This window comes from Aethina tumida, chromosome 2 (assembly GCF_024364675.1).
Source record: "Aethina tumida isolate Nest 87 chromosome 2, icAetTumi1.1, whole genome shotgun sequence".
NCBI classification, from domain to species: domain Eukaryota; kingdom Metazoa; phylum Arthropoda; class Insecta; order Coleoptera; family Nitidulidae; genus Aethina; species Aethina tumida.
Genome location: NC_065436.1, coordinates 3965033 through 3987057, shown reverse-complemented (window position 1 = coordinate 3987057; position 22025 = coordinate 3965033). Strand labels below are relative to the sequence as shown.

General features: G+C 27.4%; 3 protein-coding genes across 4 annotated transcripts in view; 1 reads left to right on the top strand and 2 right to left on the bottom strand.

The window, feature by feature from the left end:
- The first annotated feature begins 4857 nt into the window (after positions 1 to 4857).
- Positions 4858 to 22025, top strand: part of LOC109603874 (homeobox protein OTX2) — a 170845-nt gene continuing 153677 nt past the window's right edge. Inside the window, exon 1 of one of the 2 annotated variants that reach the window (XM_049963047.1) lies at positions 4858 to 5292. The gene's annotated coding sequence lies outside the window, so the exon portion shown is untranslated. The remainder of the gene's footprint in view (positions 5293 to 22025) is intronic. The other variant, XM_049963048.1, reaches the window with a different exon arrangement.
- LOC126264465 (uncharacterized) lies at positions 13555 to 14272 on the bottom strand. Its single transcript, XM_049962544.1, has one exon. It carries the CDS (start codon positions 14270 to 14272, stop codon positions 13556 to 13558), a length of 717 nt encoding a protein of 238 aa, XP_049818501.1. The 3' UTR covers position 13555.
- LOC126264574 (uncharacterized) lies at positions 14981 to 16683 on the bottom strand. The gene has a single exon (XM_049963046.1). The coding sequence runs from the start codon at positions 16595 to 16597 to the stop codon at positions 15107 to 15109; it is 1491 nt and encodes a 496-aa protein (XP_049819003.1). The 5' UTR covers positions 16598 to 16683; the 3' UTR covers positions 14981 to 15106.

The window sequence follows — 22025 nt, the reverse complement described above, 5'->3', positions numbered from 1 at the left end:
ATTTTAATATCCCAACAAATACATATTAATATCCAGGCATAAAAAATTGCCTATTTCATGCACAAGAATGCATTTACTGCATAAAGCCAACCAGCAAAAACATGCAAATAAAATCCTCACAATGGGTCCCTTCAGTTTGGCAAATTGCCGTATCAACTGACACGATCAAGTAGCCTCTGGGCGTCAGAGCCTACCGTTTTTATTGAATATCAATATCCATATCTGTATCTCTTGAACAATTACCGTTTTCTTCTGTTGAAAACTGAGCCCACAACAGGGAGGCTGTACCCAATAATAAAATCCGGGGTGTCCCGTTTCACTTTCGCACAGGTACGGACGCAACATGACCCAACAATGGGGGGAACATGCGGTGGATGTGCAAACATAAAGCAATTCAAGTGTACGGAAAAAAATTATGATTGAGTCGAATTTAGTTAGCAATGGGTGTAAAACGTTCAAGATGTTGGATATAATTTAATATTAATCTCTATTATTATTATATAATAGAAGTAGTTCCATTTTTATTAACTGTGTCTTTTTTGTGAGGCATTTTATAATTTTTAGTTAGACCATCAATCAATCAAAATTTTTGAAAAAAAATAAGTCAAAAACTATTTGATTTAGATATAAGACATGATATTGCCATTTTATTTACAACTACATTGAAAATAACAAAGTTGATGTCATTTCTGGCTAAACCGGAAATGAAATTTTGTTCAAAATTATTTATAAAAGTAGTTTAAGTCAACTTATAATTGCTATAAAAATTTCAAATCAATTTATTTTATTATTAGGAATTCATATAATGTCTTCCTATAGTCTATTCAACTAAGGTAAGGAGTAAAGTATACATACACGTGATTGTCGTATTTAAAACTAAAGATATCCAAATAATATTTTTAAACAAATATTAAGAAAATATTGATTTGGACTTAATAATTTAGCATAAAAATAATTGGTATGGAATTTAGTTAGAAATGGGTGTAAGACGTTGAAGTTGCTGCACATAATTTAATATTAAAGTCTATTGGGAACAACTAACATTAATATAAAAGTAGTCTCAGATTATATTTCGCTGCATTTCCCCGAGAACAAAGCGAAATAAGCTTAACCGACGAACTTTTCTTGTGTCAGCCTTGCTTACACTTACTTTGTTCCTTAATGTCAACTGCGTCTTTTTTTGTAAGGCATTTTTCTGCCTCATTTTCGTTCATTGACGTCCCACCACAACAACCCGACAGCAACATACAATTTACATCAATGAAAAACGAATCTGTCACACAGAAAATAATATTGTACAATAATCAAGCACAGACTTGATTTGTAAAGAAGGCTCCCAGTATGAATGGAGTGCGGACTAGGCGAAATGAAATAGAAAAATCGTTTGACGGGGGTTTGTGCCCTGTCAGTCCGTTCGCGTTTCAAATAGACACATCCAGTTTGCGTTGGCGGTTGGCATTGTTATCTGGACAGGCCATGAGATGTGTTTGTATACAACGAGGTTATTATCGGGGCCAATTCGGCATCTATTCTCTATTATGGTCCGGCATTAATTCCGCATTGTGTCGACCGTGTATTGTGTGTTTTTCAAAGACATTTGCTACATGACGTTCGGCAATCCTGGACCAGTTTTACCTTGTTTATTGTTACATTGTTGATGGCGTCCTTACTAAGGAAATGTTACTATTAATTCGTGTTAATTACCTTATAATATCATCTCTCAGTACCCATCTCATCATTTCAATTTTACCATAATAGTTGTTCCATATAATTAGTACAATTATAATGATTAAATATTGATTAATTTAAGTGGTATCAAAACCAAAACAAAGAATTTGTTAAATTATCCAACATTTATGTAATAATTTTAGCCTAAATATATATTTTTAATAGTAGATCTGAATTATTGTTTTAAGCTGTACAATTATATTTCATTTTTTTTTATTTCAGATAAAAGATGGCGCTCAAAGCTTACTGATTCATCAGAAGCTGCCAAAAATATTTAATAATTATTAGAATCTCACCAGTTAATGAGTATTATTAATACATAAACTGAAACAATTAATTTTACTAATAATCAGTAGATCTCAATTACTTTAAATTTTGAACTGAATAAAATAGAAGAACTGCAGTAATTGATCAGTAGTATTTTGAATTATTGAAAGAAATGGTAATTTTTACTAATTAATCAATAGTTTTCTGCACTACCAAATGAAATGGTATAATTTTACTAATAAATCAATAGAACTGAATTACTTTGGACTCAGAACTACTGAAGAAAACAGAAGAATTTTGTTAATTGATCAGTAGTTTTATGAATTACTGAATGAAATAGTAGAATTTTATAATTTTATTTGTAGTATTTTGAATTATTGAAAGAAATGGTAATTTTTACTAATTAAGCAAAATTTGTCAATTTTGGACTCTAACTACTAAAGAAAACAGAAGAATTTTGTTACCTGATCAGTAGTTTTATGAATTACTGACTGAAATAGTAAAATTTTATAATTTTATCTGTAGTATTTTGAATTATTGAAAAAAATGGTAATTTTTACTAATTAATCAATAGTTTTCTGCACTACCAAATGAAATGGTATAATTTTACTAATAAATCAGTAGAACTGAATTACTTTGGACTCTGAACTACTGAAGAAAACAAAAGAATTTTGTTAATTGATCAGTAGTTTTATGAATTACTGAATGAAATAGTAGAATTTTATAATTTTATTTGTAGTATTTTGAATTATTGTAAGAAATGGAAATTTTTACTAATTATCCAATAGATTTCTAAACTGCCGAATAAAAAGGTACAACTTTACTAATGAATCAGTAGAGCTGAATTATTTTAATGTCTGAACTACTGAAGAAAATAGAAGAATTTTGTTAATTGATCAGTAGTTTCATGAATTACTGAATGAAATAGTAGAATATTATAATTTATCTATTGTATTTTGATTTATTGAAAGAAATGGTAATTTTTACTAAATAATCAATTGTTTTCTGAACTACCAAATGAAATGGTACAACTTTACTAATAAATCAGTAGAGCTGAATTACTTTGAACTGTGAACTACTGAAGAAAACAGAACAATTTTGTTAATTGATCAGTAGTTTCATTAATTATTTAATGAAATAGTAGAATTTTATTATTTTATCAGTAGAATTTTGAATTATTTAAAGAAATGATAATTTTTACTAAATAATCAATTGTTTTCTGAACCACCAAATGAAATGGTACAACTTTACTAATAAATCAGTGGAGTTGAATTACTTTCAACTCTGAACTACTGAAGAAAACAAAAAACTTTTGTTAATTGATCAGTAGTTTCATTAATTATTTAATGAAATAGTAGAATTTTATTATTTTATCAGTAGAATTTTGAATTATTGAAAGAATTGGTAATTTTTACTAATTAATCAAAAGTTTTTTGAACTACTAAATGAAATGGTATAATTTTACTTAATATTGATAAGTAGTTTCATGAATTACTGAATGATATAGTAGAATTTTATCATTTTATTAGCAATATTTTCAATTATTGAATGAAATGGTAATTTTTACTAATTAAATAATAATTTTCTGAACTACTACATGCTATGGTATTATAATAAATCAGTAGACTTACCTGTAGTTCTTTGAAAGCTGAACTACTGAAAAAATAGAAGAATTATGTTAATTGATCAGTAGTTTTAATTTTTCAATTTTAATCAATAATATTTTAAATTTCTCAAATAAATAGAAAATTTTACCAATTAATCAGAATATTTTTGAACATTTAAACAGCAAATCTTTGAACTAATTAATGAAATTGAGGAATATAATTAATTGTTTTTTGGACTACTTAATGGAATAGTATAGATTTATTAATTACTCAGTATCTTTTTGAACAGAAAGGTCAAGAGGAATTTTTTAAGTTGATCAAATTTTACTTGATAATAAGTAGGTTTTCTAATTATTGAAGAAAATTAGAGAACTTTACTAATTATTTATTAGTTTTACTAATTAATCAGTAGTTTTCTGAATCATTGAATTAATTAGTAAAATTTTACTTGTTCATTAAAGTAATGTTTGGAACTACTGAATAAAATTACTAATTCACATTTGGTAAAAATAATAATTAAAAGAAATTAAAAGCTTTACAGTGATTAACATTCATCCATTATAATAAAATATACCTTTCGAGTAACTATTGGTGCCATAAATTTTTAAGTCGTTAATTTATTCCCTGGATTTGGAACAACGTAATCTAGAAGTTATTTTCTTTTCATAAAATTCATATTAAACAAAACGACGCACATAAATAATGAATTTATTTCGGCCCATCTTTCCAAATATGAATAATTTAATATTGGAACTGTTTTAAATTTAGATTCGTTTTCGTCGCCCGATTAAAATTCAGATATTTAAGGTAAAAAAAAAGAAGGAAGAAATAAATGTAAAGCCCACGCCCGGCTAATGAAAGAGGCAAAATTAAAAAAGGCGGCGACCGGAGGCTGCAGGTATTCTTTTGTTCCCCCTTCAGGCTAATCCCTGAAACATTTAAAACAAACGCCAACAATAACAAAAACACACGGTCCGTCCATAAATTATTCAAAGTATAAATATAGTTATAAAATTAAGTGTAAGAACGTCCGCGGGCGGTGGGGGCAAGGCATCAACATACATTTAATATTTTATATTGTAAGAAGCCCGAGAGTAAAGAGCGGACGACGCAAAAAAAGAAAACAATTTAAAATTTAGTTACAGCGACCGACGCAGCCCGCCCAGCGCCGCTCGATTCGAAAGCGAGCGGCGCAGGCACCGCCCCGCGCCCCGTGCGCCGCCAATCGGGGCGCCCGGCCGTCCGCCATCTTGAGCCCCCGGTTCCGGCCGGGCGACGCAGCGCCCCGACGGCCCGCGAGCGAACTACCGCACAGCGTTCCGCAAGCGAGACGAACACGCACAATTGTCCCGTCACTCCGGATATTCGTGCGAATCGATTGGAAAATCGATGAAAATTTACGGTTTTTCCGTCGTGGGATGTGCACAAGGTAGACGGCGAACGGTGTGACTGGCGGTACGCGGTCCCTGACTGTCGAGTGCGGCGTGCTCCACGGATTTTGTTTTTTGGCGCGGGCCACACGTAAACATTGAGGACTTTTTGCGCGGCGACAGTGAAAGTTTTTGTGCCTTTTTCGACGGCCGGCTCTCGCACTTGGCGCCCGCTCGATTTTCGCCCGACTGTTCGCAGCAATTGTGCAAAGTGTCTCGACAGGAAAATTACTTTTTCGGATCCAGTAATCACAAACCAGGTAGGTGCACCGTCCGATTGGACAAACTGTTCGCTTGTAGAGGCTAAATTAACTACGAAATAGTTCACGCACAACGTCGATTTAGTTTAAACATCTTCGGTTCAATGTACCTACCGTGGACTAAAGTCAATTAATTATATTGTCATTTAGTTTCGAATAAGGGTAAAATCAAAATATTTGCATGTTGCATGCTTCTACCTTTTTTTTTAAGTGACAGGTTTGAAATTTTATTTTAAATAAACCAAAATTTATTTATTTTCTGGTAAGTACATTTCAATTTAAAACGTTATTTGATACACCCCTTCATTATATGTATAAGTTTTTATTTACTTTTCAAACATTAGTAGTAACATTTATGTGCAATATGTATTTATTTTATGACACATAAATTGGTAGATAAGAATAAGGACATTATTTTTAAATTAATATTAAATGAATAAATATGTTACATAATTCCTTATGTAATCTTAAAATTAAAGAAGTAAACAAACACAATTGTTGTGAGTGGCATACCTATTGTTTGTTATTACTTTCAAACATCTCCAATATGTGTTCTAATTACTTTGAACATGTGAATATTTTGCCATAGCTGTTGGATTACTGCATAAATAGAAATAATAATTGTTTCTTAAGTTAAAATTTATTTTTTGCAATCAATTGAAAAAAAAAATAATACTTTAATATTTTGGCACATTATTTGTATAATTTTATAATGATCTTATATTTTCTACTTCCAGATGATATAGACAGAAATCTTCTTTGTTTTCATAATTATTGTTTCTCAATTCATATTTTAGGTTGACTTTCCCAATAGGATTTAAACCGAGGCTTCAACCAATCCATTCCTAAATCTATTTGTGTTTTTGTCCAAATTGCTGCATAATATTTTGGCAAATTATCTTTCTGACACCTGTATAATTTTATAATTACCTAATATTTTCTACTTCTAGAAGACATAGATAGAAATCTTCTTTGTTTTCATAATTATTGTTTATTTATTCACATTTTGGGTAGATTTTTTTCCAATAAGATTTAAACCGAGGCTTCAACCAGTCCATTCATAAATCTATTTTTGTTTTTGTCCAAATTGGAGGACATTACTGCTTAATATTTTGGCAAATTATCTTTCTGAAACCTGTATAATTTTATAATTACCTAATATTTTCTACTTCCAGTAGACATAGACAGAAACCTTCTTTGTTTTTATAATTATTGTTTATTAATTCACATTTTGGGTAGATTTTTTTCCAATAAGATTTAAACCGAGGCTTCAACTAGTCCATTTCTAAATCTATTTGTGTTTTTGTCCAAATTGGAGGACATTACTGCTTAATATTTTGGCAAATTATCTTTCTGAAACCTGTATAATTTTATAATTACCTAATATTTTCTACTTCCAGTAGACATAGACAGAAACCTTCTTTGTTTTTATAATTATTGTTTATTAATTCACATTTTGGGTAGATTTTTTTCCAATAAGATTTAAACCGAGGCTTCAACTAGTCCATTCCTAAATCTATTTGTGTTTTTGTCCAAATTGGAGGACATTACTGCTTAATATTTTGGCAAATTATCTTTCTGAAACCTGTATAATTTTATAACTACCTAATATTTTCTACTTCCAGTAGACATAGACAGAAACTTTCTTTGTTTTTATAATTATTGTTTATTAATTCACATTTTGGGTAGATTTTTTCCAATAAGATTAAAACCGAGGCTTCAACCAGTCCATTCCTAAATGATTTTTTGTTTTTGTCCAAATTGGGGGACATTACTGTTTAATATTTTATCAAATTATCTTTTTGAAACCTGTATAATTTTATAATTACCTAATATTTTCTACTTCCAGTGGACATAGACAGAAATCTTCTTTTTTTTCATAATTATTGTTTCTTAATTCACATTTTAGGTAGATTTTTTCCAATAAGATTTAAACCGAGGCTTCAACCATTCCATTCTTAAATCTTTTTTTTGTTTTTGTCCAAATAGGAGGACATTACTGCTTAATATTTTGGCAAATTATCTTTCTGAAACCTGTATAATTTTATAATTACCTAATATTTTCTAATTTCAGTAGATATAGACAGAAATCTTCTTTGTTTTCATAATTATAATTACATTATATCTTCTCCAATTCATTCATAATTCTTTTTTATCTATTAATTCAATTTTTTATTTATCTTGTGTCAGACTTACATATCTAAAATTTATTTATTTATTTGCTCCTTCCCTCTTTTATAGACAATTGTATATATTAAATTTCTTGAAATTTCTTCTTTTACAGTTTTCTGACATTATTACTGAAAATATAATATGAATTCATGAAGAACTTCTTTTATTAGAAAAAAATCCTGAAGAAAAAAACAAGAAATATTGATCTATTTAAATTTAAATCAAATATATTTTGTTGGGTTTTAAAAGAGTCTCCTTATTTAATAAAGTTTTAATCATTTTTCTTGATCTAATTCCTCTAAAATTTATTAAATATCGTTTGGTCCTATTTTTTGAGTAAAGAACATGTTTTAGTATATATTAATGATAAATAAATTTTTGTATTATTTTTCAGTAATTAATTGTAACATATATAATGTAATAAATGAATATTCATAATTGTAATCATTATTAATTAATTTATATTATTAATGATTAGTAATTCATTAATAACTAATTAATTTAAACAATGTCAAATTATATTGTTGCTCATAAATTTCAAATTGCTGAAATTTTAGAACAATTTACAAATAAATCATTACAAATTTAAGTAATTTTAATGCTTTATATATTTTAGTACCCAATTGTAATCACAAAATCCAAATGTAACGACAATTATTACATCTTTATCTTTTGGGCAACAGAAGAATACAGAAACATTAATTTTGTTTTGTTAATAATGAAAACAACATATAAAATAAAGTGAGCAAAATTTGTATTAATATTATTACTAATATATTTTAATTATGTGATTAATATATAATTGCATTATAACTACTTACTAATTATAATAAATCATATGGTACAATAAATGATATGAATGTTAATATTTTTATATTTTTATAATTAATTAAATTATGCATGTAATTACATGTTTTTGTAGCAACAAATCAAAGAATTTACATTAATTTATATATATGGAGTATAGTTATTTCAAAATGTAAATGTTAGTATTATAACAATTATTTTTTAAAATCATATTTCATAAACCACAACGTAGGTGAGTTTTTCAAACATTTTTATACATATTTCGGTTAATATAAAGTTTATATTGTCACAATTTTAATCCCGTATGATTTGTTTGTTTAAATTCTTGTTTATTTTAAAACATTTAAAATGATTTAACTCTTATTTCAAACGCTGCACACACAACCAGTATTTTATTCTACATATTTGTTGTTTATTGTTTATTTATGTGACCAAAAATTTATACTACGTATCTATTATGTATCACTGTAAGCTTTCACTCACTCAGATTAATAGTGCTTGTCTGGACAGGATTAATAATTATAATTATTGTAATGATTAATATTACCGGAATGCAGGAACGGAGTATTCGATTCAAGCCGGACGGTAATTGAGGAAGTGCACATTAACATACCCTTTATTTAATCGAGATTATCTATGCGTTTTTACAATGGGGGAATTCATTTATTTATCGGAAAAATTTCGAGAGACGACCGCGTGTGAGTTAGTTAATCGCGGCTGTCACTAAAATCTACACCGGAATGCGGTGGTAGCTTATTACCAGGTGTCAGATGCAACTGTTCAACCGACGGATGAAATAACGATGTTCTGCTAGAATTTTAAGTTCACAGCTTTTTTTTTTTAATTAAATTTTTATTAGTTAATTAAGATGTTTTGTTTAATCGACCAGGACGTGTGTTTTTTAATGTGTAAAATTAAAACTACTGCTACTTTGGCCTGCTGGAAATTTATGTTAATTATATTTTAATGTAATAATTTGACGTTGTGTTTTACTTTAGCAAGTAACAATTTTACTTGTTTGGTTATCACTAAACAATTGAAACTCATGTCGTTTTGGTATTATCTAAGGTATTTTCTATAAATTGAGTTGAATCTTCTTTGAAATAGTTTTTTTTCTCTTAATTCAATGTAGTTTAATACATTCCTCCAATATAAAAGGGTATATTCGAGTGTGTATGTACCGTTGTGTCCAGAGAATTAGTAATATTTAAAAAGTATATGTTGCATTGTTGGCACTATTGAAAATGTGAAGAATTATTAAGTCACTCAAGTTTCAGAATAAACAGTCCTTGATAAAAAACTGTTTATAAGCAAAATACCTTAACAAAATAAGAAATATGTGTTAAATTAAAACTAAATTAACGTTTATTTTTTCAATATATAAATTTTATATAATTTTATATTGGTTTTTTATTTGAAATTCTAAAGTTTCCTTAAAATTGTCAATATAAATCAAAGTTTCCTTAAAATTGTCAATATACATCATAGTTTATTCAATTTTTGTTTGTCTTTTGGTCTAAAATGTATTACACTTCCTCTGGTTCTATTTCTTGATAAATAGTTGAATATGATATGTACACTAAAATGATTTAGAATGTGGGAACCATTGGAAATGTCAAGAATTATTAAATCTCTCAAGTCTCAAAATACATAGTCCTTGATAAAAAACTGCTTATGAGCAAAATACCTTAACAAAATAAGAAATATGTGTTAAATTAAAACTAAATCAACGTTTATTTTTTCAATATATAAATTTTATATAATTTTATATTGGTTTTTTATTTGAAATTCTAAAGTTTCCTTAAAATTGTCAATATAAATCATAGTTTATTCAATTTTTGTTTGTGTCTTTTGGTCTAAAATATATTACACTTCCTCTGGTTTTATTTCTTGATAAACAATTGAATATGATATGTACACTAAAATGATTTGGAATGTGGGAATCATTGGAAATATCAAGAATTATTAAATCTCAGTCTCAGAATACACAGTCATTGATAAAATACCGCTTATGAGCAAAATACCTTAACAAAATACAAAATATGGGATAAATTAAAACTAAATCAGTGTTTATTTTTACAATATGTAACTTTTATATAATTTTATATTGGGTTTTTATTTGAAATTCTAAAAAGTTCCCTTAAAATTGTCAATATACATCATAATTTTTTCAATTTTTGTTTATGTCTTTTGATCTAAAATGTATTACACTTCCTCTGGTTCTATTTCTTGATAAACGGTTGAATTTGATATGTACACTAAAATGATTTGGAATGTGGGAATCATTGGAAATATCAAGAATTATTAAATCTCTTAAGTCTCAGAATACACAGTCATTGATAAAATACCGCTTATGAGCAAAATACCTTAACAAAATACAAAATATGGGATAAATTAAAACTAAATCAGTGTTTATTTTTACAATATGTAACTTTTATATAATTTTATATTGTTTTTTTATTTGAAATTTTAAAAAGTTCCCTTAAAATTATCAATATACATCATAGTTTATTCAATTTTTGTTTATGTCTTTTGATCTAAAATGTATTACACTTCCTCTGGTTCTGTTTCTTGATAAACAGTTGAATATGATATGTACACTAAAATGATTTGGAATGTGGGAATCATTGGAAATATCAAAAATTATTAAATCTCTGAAGTCTCAGAATACATAGTCCTTGACAAAACACTGCTTATGAGCAAAATACCTTAACAAAATAAGAAATATGTGTTAAATTAAAATTAAATCAATGTTTATTTTTTCAATATATAAATTTTATATTAGTTTTTTATTTGAAATTCTAAAAAATTCCCTTAAAATTGTCAATATACATCATAGTTTATTCAATTTTTGTTTATGTCTTTTAGTCTAAAATGTATTATACTTCTTCTGGTTTTATTTCTTGATAAATAGTTGAATATGATATGTACACTAAAATGATTTGGAATGTGGGAACCATTGGAAATGTCAAGAATTATTAAATCTCTCAAGTCTCAGAATACAGAGTCATTGATAAAATACTGCTTATAAGCAAAATACCTTAACAAAATACAAAATATAGTATAAATTAAAACTAAATCAGTGTTTATTTTTACAATATATAAATTTTATATAATTTTATATTAGTTTTTTATTTGAAATTTTAAAAAGTTTCCTTAAAATTGTCAATATACATCATAGTTTATTCAATTTTTGTTTGTCTTTTGGTCTAAAATGTATTACACTTCCTATGGTTCTATTTCTTGATAAATAGTTGAATATGATATGTACACTAAAATGATTTGGAAAGTGGGAACCATTGGAAATGTCAAGAATTATTAAATCTCTCAAGTCTCAGAATACACAGTCATTGATAAAATACTGCTTATGAGAAAAATGACTTAACAAAATAAGAAAAACAGGTTAAATTAAAATTAAATCAATATTTATTTTTACAAAATACCTCATTTCCTTTTCCATTTTTACTTCTTGTTAACGTAATTCAGTAAATTTATCCTTGGGATTATCCAAAGACTTTTATATCCTTCTCATCTTGTTATAAGTTAATACATTTGCATTCAATGAAACGTTTGAAATTGATTCAATGTTCCCTTTTCTTTCGTTATCCAATGGTAATACAGATATTTAATCACTCTTTCTTTATTTCCTTCTTCAGTTTTGTCCTTCAAATGATCAGAATTAATTGTTCAAGATTTATTCTGTTGTAATATAAACTATAATATTACTATTGAGAACGTCTATTAACGAATTAGGTTCAGATCTCTATTTTAGTTTTCTTTTTGTTACTATTTATCTACTTGGATTGTTTAACTGACAATACAATTAACTTTTGATTTATATTTTTCTATATTTAATTACATAATTTAGTACTATTTGGGTATGTAATGGATATTACAATAGTTTTTATAATGTCTTCATCTTCAATATATGGTATGTTTCTTCATGATTTTTTTTTCTTAATCAGTGGCAACTTTGGTTCAGTCAGTTAATCCCTGAACTGTTTTGAAGTCATCAAAAATTTCTGTTCTCGTCATTATCCAATGTATTTTATTGTTGGTTATATAGACTTTTATCTAAATTTTCTTTTCCTTTTGTTATCCTCGGTCGTCCAACAGAAAAATATATATCCCATTCTGATTATAGTCCTTGTATATGTACTTATGGCTTCATTGCTTATTAAAATAGTAAAAAACTAGAATAATGAATAATGTGATGAAGTTCATAGATTTTATTATAAAGTTAAGTACTTACCACTGTATAATTTGTGATCGTACCGATAATAACTAATGTAGTTTCAAAGAAAAAAAATACTTTCTTAAGGACTCCAATTCACGTACACCACTGGAATAATTAGCAAAGAATCGATATGCATGTAGTAGGTGTATCACGCAATATTATAATTAAGATTTGTTTTATTAATAGTGTAACAAGCCTTTTGAAACATAATCCTCTCGAACAATATTGCTACCATATTTTATTGTCTGATTGTTTCAAGTTATTGCCTGGGGATTTAAATAATGAACCAGTAGGTTAATTAAATGTCGTAAAAGTAAATTTGAATAAAGAAAAATATTTTACAAGTACTCAATTAATTATGCACGTACTTAGAAATAGCATCTTTAATAGTCAAATGATTTAAATTAAATCGTTTTTATGAACATAAATCGTTTAAATTACGTATTGTTAATTAACGTAGCTATGAATATACATACGTACGATAGTTTTCTTGATTTCTGACCTGGAAAGAAGTAAAATGTGTGGTTGGGGGAAATAATACCTCCTCATACATATTTATTTAAAAAATTCCATTGATAATATTTGATCAATCAACAACAGCATCATTTTGTGTATATTCTAAGTATCTTAGACTATTGTTGTATTTATGATTCTACATTTTTACACAGTATGATTTATGCAACTGTATTTATTGCACTTCTAAGAACTGTTTATGTTCATTCTCGTTTGTCAGTTTTATTGACTATTGTCTTCATTTCTATGATGCAATTCATGAGCGTGAAATGTGGGTGAAAAAGTCTCATTCTTAAAGAAATTGATTGATTTAAGAATTAATAAACTGGTACTATTTAATTTTTACTTGAAATCTTCTGGTACCAACTTCCCTTCTTTATTTTCCTCTCCAATTTGGAAGACTAGCTAACTAACTGCTATATAAAATTAATTGAGTAATAATTATGCAACTTGTTGATCTAAATTTTTATTAATTGATTCTACTTTACATTATTTTATATTTTGTAATAATATTATCATTGATTCTACTTCGTATTACCATTTGTCTTCATGGTCAAAAATCAATACTTTCATCCTTATTTCATGCATCAACTTTTCGTACCTCATTTGCTTCCTAACCAATCGCAACTCAGCTTCCTTTATCTCCAAATCCATTTTAGCCTCCTGAAATTGTAACTCTGTCAGTTCATCCATAGGTTCCAACTTTATACTCTTGTTGGCATTTAATATTAATTCCTCTTCTTCATGTGAGCTTGTTGATTCAACACTCCGTTTCCTCTTGTTCTCCCCAGGTACTACAGACACCGGTTGTTCCGTTGGTGAACCACAATTGGCATACTCTATCACGTACGACTCCTCATCCGGTCCTTGTAAGCCGCACAACAATTTCTCCTCATAATCCGTATAACTCACGGGCTCAGTCTTGCTTTGCAGCATTTTCTTCCTTAACATGCATTTCATTTTTTCGTATTTAAGCTTTAGGGCTTTGGTGGGTCTCTGTAAATGTGACTTGTTTGAGTTGAACTGCTCCGTTATGGTCTTCCAAGCTTTGGCCTTCTCACTCCAGACTGTGGGAAGGTTATTCTTGTTCTCGATGCTTTCCAGATGGTTTAAAACTAAGTCGATCAGATTTGACATTTCTTCCGCAGTAAAATTGGTAGCCCTCTTAATCTTCTTTATGGTACCCTTGGTGGCTTCCTTGGTGGTACCCTTGATGATATCCTTGGTGGTGCTTTTGGTTGAGTTTTCCATGTTTACTAGAATAAGGTTATTTGTTTGTTGTAAGGATTGAAGTTAATTCCAAGTATATATTCATACATATAGGTACATTATAATTACCTGCCAAATGTAATAATCCCAACTTGGGACTAGAATGGACTACCTGCTAATATAGATTTTAAATTGAAAGAAAAATTATCTAATCTAAAAATGACAATTGACTTGTTTATTATTTAAACAATTTCAGATATTTTATATACTATTTGATTAGTACCATGTGGTACTAATTCTTCCTTTAGGAAATTCGTTTTTGGTGAAAAGGTAAAATTCTATTGTGAAGACACTGAGAACACCTCCAAAAATATCTAAAGTGTATTTTCACATATTAATTATAAAATTTAATGTTTAATCAATTAAAATTAAAGGATATTAATTGTGTATAGTTATTAAAATAAGTTAATTGACAGTTTGACAATGGTTTCTTGTTTAATATTTAAACAATTTCATATATTTTATATACTATTTGATTAATACCATGTTCCACTAACTATTTCTTTAGGAAATTCGTTTTTGTGATAGTTGTTTAAATAAGTAAACTAAAATTTAAGATTAGTAAATTATTAATTCACAATGATATTTGTAATTATTAACTATAGTATTGATTTGTTTTCTAAGTTTGATTTTAAATTCGAAAAATATTTCTCCATTCTTCAGTTACGTATATTATTAATTAAAATACCATTTTTTTAAAAAATTTATTGTTTTTAATTACAGAATATAATGTTATATTACTTAATTAAGTAATTGTCATTTTATAATTTAAAAACAACTCTTTCATCGTCCTTTGGAGGTCTACTTTCTTCCCAATTAGTTCCTCATTCCTCTTCTCATTTCATTTTCCAACCTGGCCGCCCTTAAACGTGAGGCAATATTATCAACATTAGAATGAACAGCATGTTTAGGTTCTTCAGACTCTTCTATGGTTCGTATCGACTCTATTATAACTGTTTGTGTACGTGGCACCACTCTAGAACAATATGGCAGTGGATTCAACCTTCTTTTGGTGGGATCTACAATAGTTTGCCAACCTTCATCTCTATCCTCAAATTGTGCATCTCTAGAAGTACCAGGAACGGCTAAACGTGAATCAAAATGTCCATCTCTAGAAGTACCAGGAACGGATAGACGTGAATGAAATTGTACATCTCTAGAAGTACCAGGAATGGCTAAGTATGAATCGTCTTTAGAAGTACCAGGAATGGCTAAATGTGAATCAAATTGTACATCTCTAGAAGTACCCGGAACGGATAAACATGAATGAAATTGTACATCTCTGGAAGTACCAGGAATGGCTAAGTGTGAATCTCTAGAAGTACCAGCTATTGCTAAATGTGAATCAAATTGTACATCTCTAGAAGTACCAGGCATGGCAAAACGTGAATCAAATTGTACATCTCTAGAAGTACCAGGCCTGCCAAAACGTGGATCAAATTCTCCATCTCTAGAAGTACCAGGCCTGCTAAAACGTGGATCAAATGGTTCATCTCTAGAAATAACAGGCAGGGCGAAGTGTGAATCAAATTGTACATCTCTAGAACTACCAGGCATGTCAAAACGTGAATCAAAATGTACATCTCTAGAAGTACCAGGAATGGCATCTGGACTTCTATCGTTACCTTCACAATTTTGTGTCGCCCCTTCTTGAATTTCTATTGGCAATCGGAAATGGAACTCGACCAAATCACAAAATGAGCCATCTGATGAGTCTTCATAAGAGGAATCGGAATCAACAAATATATCATCATTATCTGGTGTCGATTGTCTAGTTTCGTTTGACTCAATGGGTTCACCTCTGGTACCATCGTTTGACGGTTCTAAATGTGTCTCCATGTGTTCATCACTCCCTTCTCCATCATTTTGTACCCCATCCTTGATTTTGCTTGCTGGTTCTTCTGAAGTTGATTGGCTCCTCTTCCTCTTGATGTCCCCCGGTTGGTTTGAATATGACGTCCCAGTTATCAACCCCAATTGTCCCAATCTTAGCAAACCCTGCAGTAATCTTTGTTCATGCTCAGTTACCATTATTGTCGTGGGGTCCGTCCTGTTTAGCAGCTTCTTTTTTAATCGATATCTGATTTTATTGTACTTTAATTTCAACTCTTTCGTTTCCCTCTTAAAGGAAATTAATGAATTATACACTTCTGTTATCTTTTTCCACGCTTTTTCCTTCTCTTTTAATACGGTTGGATCGTTTGACTTATTCTCGATGGTTTTTATATTTTTCAATACCATATCCAACAAACTAATTACTTCCAATGTTGAGAAGCTTTTGGTAACTCTATATGCGGTGGTATTCATATTTGGCAGAAAGACTTCACAAAAATCACAAATTTTACAGTTAACAAATAAAATTCAACGTGCACACAGGTTAGGTTTATTAATAGGTTTTTTTGGGGAAGGTAGGCAACTCGAATCATTATCGATACGTTAGATATACAGGGAGGATTAATATTTAAGTTAAATAAATTATTAGGTATCTGTTTTCTAAAGAATATTATATTTCCAGAGTGGTATGTTCCATATTTAGTTAACAGAAATTATCGGAACATTATAGTCACATGTTTTGTGATAAACATGTATAATCTATTCTGCTTACAGGTAATGTGATTTTATTGTTAATTTATTTTTTATACTAGACAGGCAACTCACATCACACATTTTTGCATATACATTGAAGGTCATCGATACATATTGGTACTATACAGGAAGGATTATCAATATGCAATTTAAATTTTACACAATTTTAAGGATATGTTTTTAGAGCTTGATTTTCAAAGAATCTTTTTGGCAGTTCTGGTGTTTCATGTCTGTGTGGAATTATTCTGTAACTTCTCTTCCTCTTTTTTAACAGTTTCGATTTTCACGTGGAGTTTACTGTCCAGAATTGATCATTGTTATTATTTTTTATAAAATAAGTTTCTTCAATTTATCATTATTTGTTATTTTACAGTCTATACAAATACATAATTTTAGGCCCTTTGAAGAATAATGTAAAGAAATACTTATGAAATCTATGAAATCTATGGAATCTATGGAATCTATGGAATCTATGAAATCTACGAAATCTATGAAATCTATGAAATCTACGAAATCTATGAAATATCTAACTATGAAATATCTGTAAAATATCTATGGAATATCTGTCTATGAAATATTTATGAACTATCCATGAAATATCTATGAAATATCATATCTATGAAATATCTATCTATGAAATATCTATGAAATATCTATGAAATATCTATGAAATATCTATGAAATATCTATGAAATATCTATGAAATATCTATGAAATATCTATGAAATATCTATGAAATATCTATGAAATATCTATGAAATATCTATGAAATATCATATCTATGAAATATCTACGAAATATCTATGAAATATCTGTGAAATATCTGTGAAATAAATAACTGTGAAATATCTGTGAAAATCTATGAAATATCTGTAAAATATCTATGGAATGTCTGTCTATGAAATATTTATAAACTATCCATGAAATATCATAATATCTATGAAATAACTATGAAATATCTATCTATCTATGAAATATCTATGAAATATCTGTGAAATATCTATGAAATATCATATCTATGAAATATCTATCTATGAAATATCTATGAAATATCTATGAAATATCTGTGAAATATCTGTGAAATAAATAACTGTGAAATATCTGTGAAAATCTATGAAATATCTGTAAAATATCTATGGAATATCTGTCTATGAAATATTTATAAACTATTCATGAAATATCATAATATCTATGAAATATCTATCTATCTATGAAATATCTATCTATGAAATATCTATGAAATATCATATCTATGAAATATCTATGAAATATCTATCTATGAAATATCTATCTATGAAATATCTATCTATGAAATATCTATGAAATATCTATGAAATATCTATGAAATATCTGTGAAATATCTGTGAAATATCTGTGAAATAAATAACTGTGAAATATCTGTGAAATATCTATGAAATATTTATGAAATCTATGAAATATTCAACTTGAGGAATATAATAATTGATATTAATTGGCTTAATTAAAATAATATGTTTAATTTTTAATCTTATACAACACATTTTAATTCTATAATAAATTAATTATTATAAAAAATTATTTGAATCTTTTGTGACTTAATTTTTATATAAATAGATAAACTTGTATTATTTTAGTGGGTCAACAAAATTATCAATACGACAGAAATAGTTCCCAGAATGACCCAATATTGCCGAAATGACATAACAGAAATTCGAATCTCAATATAAATGGATTTGTCCATCGATAAAATCAAGAGACTCCAACGAACACCATCAGACAATGCATTCGAAATTTCTCCGATCGATACTATCGCATAAATGCCATTCGCCTTTTGACAGCGTCCGTGACGAGGATTTCCTCCTTTTGAGTGAATTAACGATTCTGGAATTCGTTGAGGCGGGCGCGATTAACGAAAATCGGACGGCATGCTAATTTGTGTTTGGCTTTCGAGTGAAACGGCTGACAGATTTTTATCGGCCGTTTGATCGGTCAATTAGGCATGTGTGAGTCAAATAAGAGAGTCAACCAAATGGCTCAAAATTGATTTAGGACCTGTGGATTTAGATTAGGAAACTTTTACCATTTTCATAGATCTTATTCAGATTTTATATAGATTTTACAAAGATTTTTTATACAGATTGACACAGATTTTACGCAGATTTGATATAGATTTGACGCAGAGTTGATGTAAATTTTATATATATTTTATACAGATTTGATACAATTTTATACAGATTTTATATAGATTTGTATATATAGATATTTTATGATTAATGTATTATAGGATTAAAATTTGTTGTATAAGATTAAAAATTAAACATATTATTTTAATTATTATTCTGGGAATTATTGAATTGATAATTTTGACGACCCATAAAATTAAATTAAATTTATCCATTTATTGCCACAAAAGATTCAAATAATTTTTTGTAGGATTAAAATCTGTTGTATAAGATTAAAAATTAAACGTATTATTTTAATTAAGCCAATTAATATCAATAATTATATTCCTCAAGTTGAATATACCATATAAGGAATGTTGCACCAGTTTCAGGAATTAAATCAAATTTTTGGTTGCCTTGATTGATGTGTGCCAAAGTGGTTTGATCAATAATAAATAATCAGAAACAAAATTGTGGTCGATATCTTTAATTACAGAATTATTAAAAACAAATGTTACTTTTTAGGTTTATAAAATATAATTGAATCAATTTTGTATTGAAAATACAGCTTGTTAATTAAATAAAAATGTCTAAGTAACTTCTATTTAGTGTTTTTTATATTTTTTTAAGAAATATATGAATGTTTCAAACTTTGATTGATTAATTCTGTCATTTCGACAATATTGGGACATTCTGGCAATTATTTCTATTGAATTGAAAATTTTGTTGACCCATAAAAATGAATCAAATTTATCCATTTATAGAAAATTTATTGTCACAAAAGATTCAAATAATTTTTTGTAGGATTAAAATCTGTTGTATAAGATTAAAAATTAAACGTATTATTTTAATTAAGCCAATTAATATCAATAATTATATTACTCAAGTTGAATATACCATATAAGGAATGTTGCACCAGTTTCAGGAATTAAATCAAATTTTTGGTTGCCTTGATTGATGTGTGCCTAAGTGGTTTGATCAATAATAGATAATCAGAAACAAAATTGTGATCGACATCTTTAATTACAGAATTATTAAAAACAAATGTTACTTTTTAGGTTTATAAAATAAAATTGAATCAATTTTATATTGAAAATACAGCTTGTTAATTAAATAAAAATGTCTAAGTAACTTCTATTTAGTGTTTTTTATATTTTCTTAAGAAATATATGAATGTTTCAAACTTTGATTGATTAATTCTGTCATTTCGACAATATTGGGACATTCTGGGAATTATTTCTATTGAATTGAAAATTTTGTTGACCCATAAAAATGAATCAAATTTATCCATTTATAGAAAATTTATTGCCACAAAAAATTCAAATAATTTTTTATAATAATTAATTTATTATAGGATTAAAATGTGTTGTGTATAAGATTAAAAATTAAACGTATTATTTTAATTAAGCCAATTAATATTAATAATTATATTTCTCAAGTTGAATATAAAATATAAGGAATGTTGCACCAGTTTCAGGAATTAAATCAAATTTTTGGTTGCCTTGATTGATGTGTGCCAAAGTGGTTTGATCAATAATAAATAATCAGAAACAAAATTGTGGTCGATATCTTTAATTACAGAATTATTAAAAACAAATGTTACTTTTTAGGTTTATAAAATATAATTGAATCAATTTTGTATTGAAAATACAGCTTGTTAATTAAATAAAAATGTCTAAGTAACTTCTATTTAGTGTTTTTTATATTTTTTTAAGAAATATATGAATGTTTCAAACTTTGATTGATTAATTCTGTCATTTCGACAATATTGGGACATTCTGGCAATTATTTCTATTGAATTGAAAATTTTGTTGACCCATAAAAATGAATCAAATTTATCCATTTATAGAAAATTTATTGTCACAAAAGATTCAAATAATTTTTTGTAGGATTAAAATCTGTTGTATAAGATTAAAAATTAAACGTATTATTTTAATTAAGCCAATTAATATCAATAATTATATTCCTCAAGTTGAATATACCATATAAGGAATGTTGCACCAGTTTCAGGAATTAGACCAAATTTTTGGTTGCCTTGATTGATGTGTGCCAAAGTGGTTTGATCAGTAATAGATAATCAGAAACAAAATTGTGGTCGACATCTTTTATTACAGAATTATTAAAAACAAATGTTACTTTTTAGGTGTATAAAAATTTAATTTAATTAATTATGTATTGAAAATACAGCTTCTTAATTAAATAAAAATGTCTAAATAACTTCTATTTATTGTTTTATACATTTTCTTAAGGAATATATAAATATTTCAAACTTTTATTGATTAATTCTGTCATTTCGACAATATTGGGACATTCTGGCAATTATTTCTATCGAATTGATAATTTTGATGACCCATAAAAATAAATCAAATTTATCCATTTATAGAAAATTTATTGTCACAAAAGATTCAAATATTTTTTTATAATAATTAATTTATTATAGGATTAAAATGTGTTGTGTATAAGATTAAAAATTAAACGTATTATTTTAATTAAGCCAATTAATATCAATAATTATATTTCTCAAGTTGAATATACAATATAAGGAATGTTGCACCAGTTTCAGGAATTAAACTAAATTTTTGGTTGCCTTGATTTATGTGTGCCAAAGTGGTTTGATCAGTAATAGATAATCAGAAACAAAATTATGGTCGACATCTTTTATTACAATATTATTAAAAACAAATGTTACTTTTTAAGTGTATAAAAATATAATTTAATCAATTATGTATTGAAAATGCAGCTTCTTAATTAAATAAGTGTCTAAATTACATCCATTTATTGTTTTTGTATATTTTCTTAAGAAATATATAAATATTTCAAACTTTGACTAATTGATTCTGTCATTTCGACAATATTGGAACATTCTGGGAATTATTTCTATCGAATTGATAATTTTGATGACCCATAAAAATAAATCAAATTTATCCATTTATAGAAAATTTATTGCCACAAAAGATTCAAATATTTTTCTATAATAATTAATTTATTATAGGATTAAAATGTGTTGT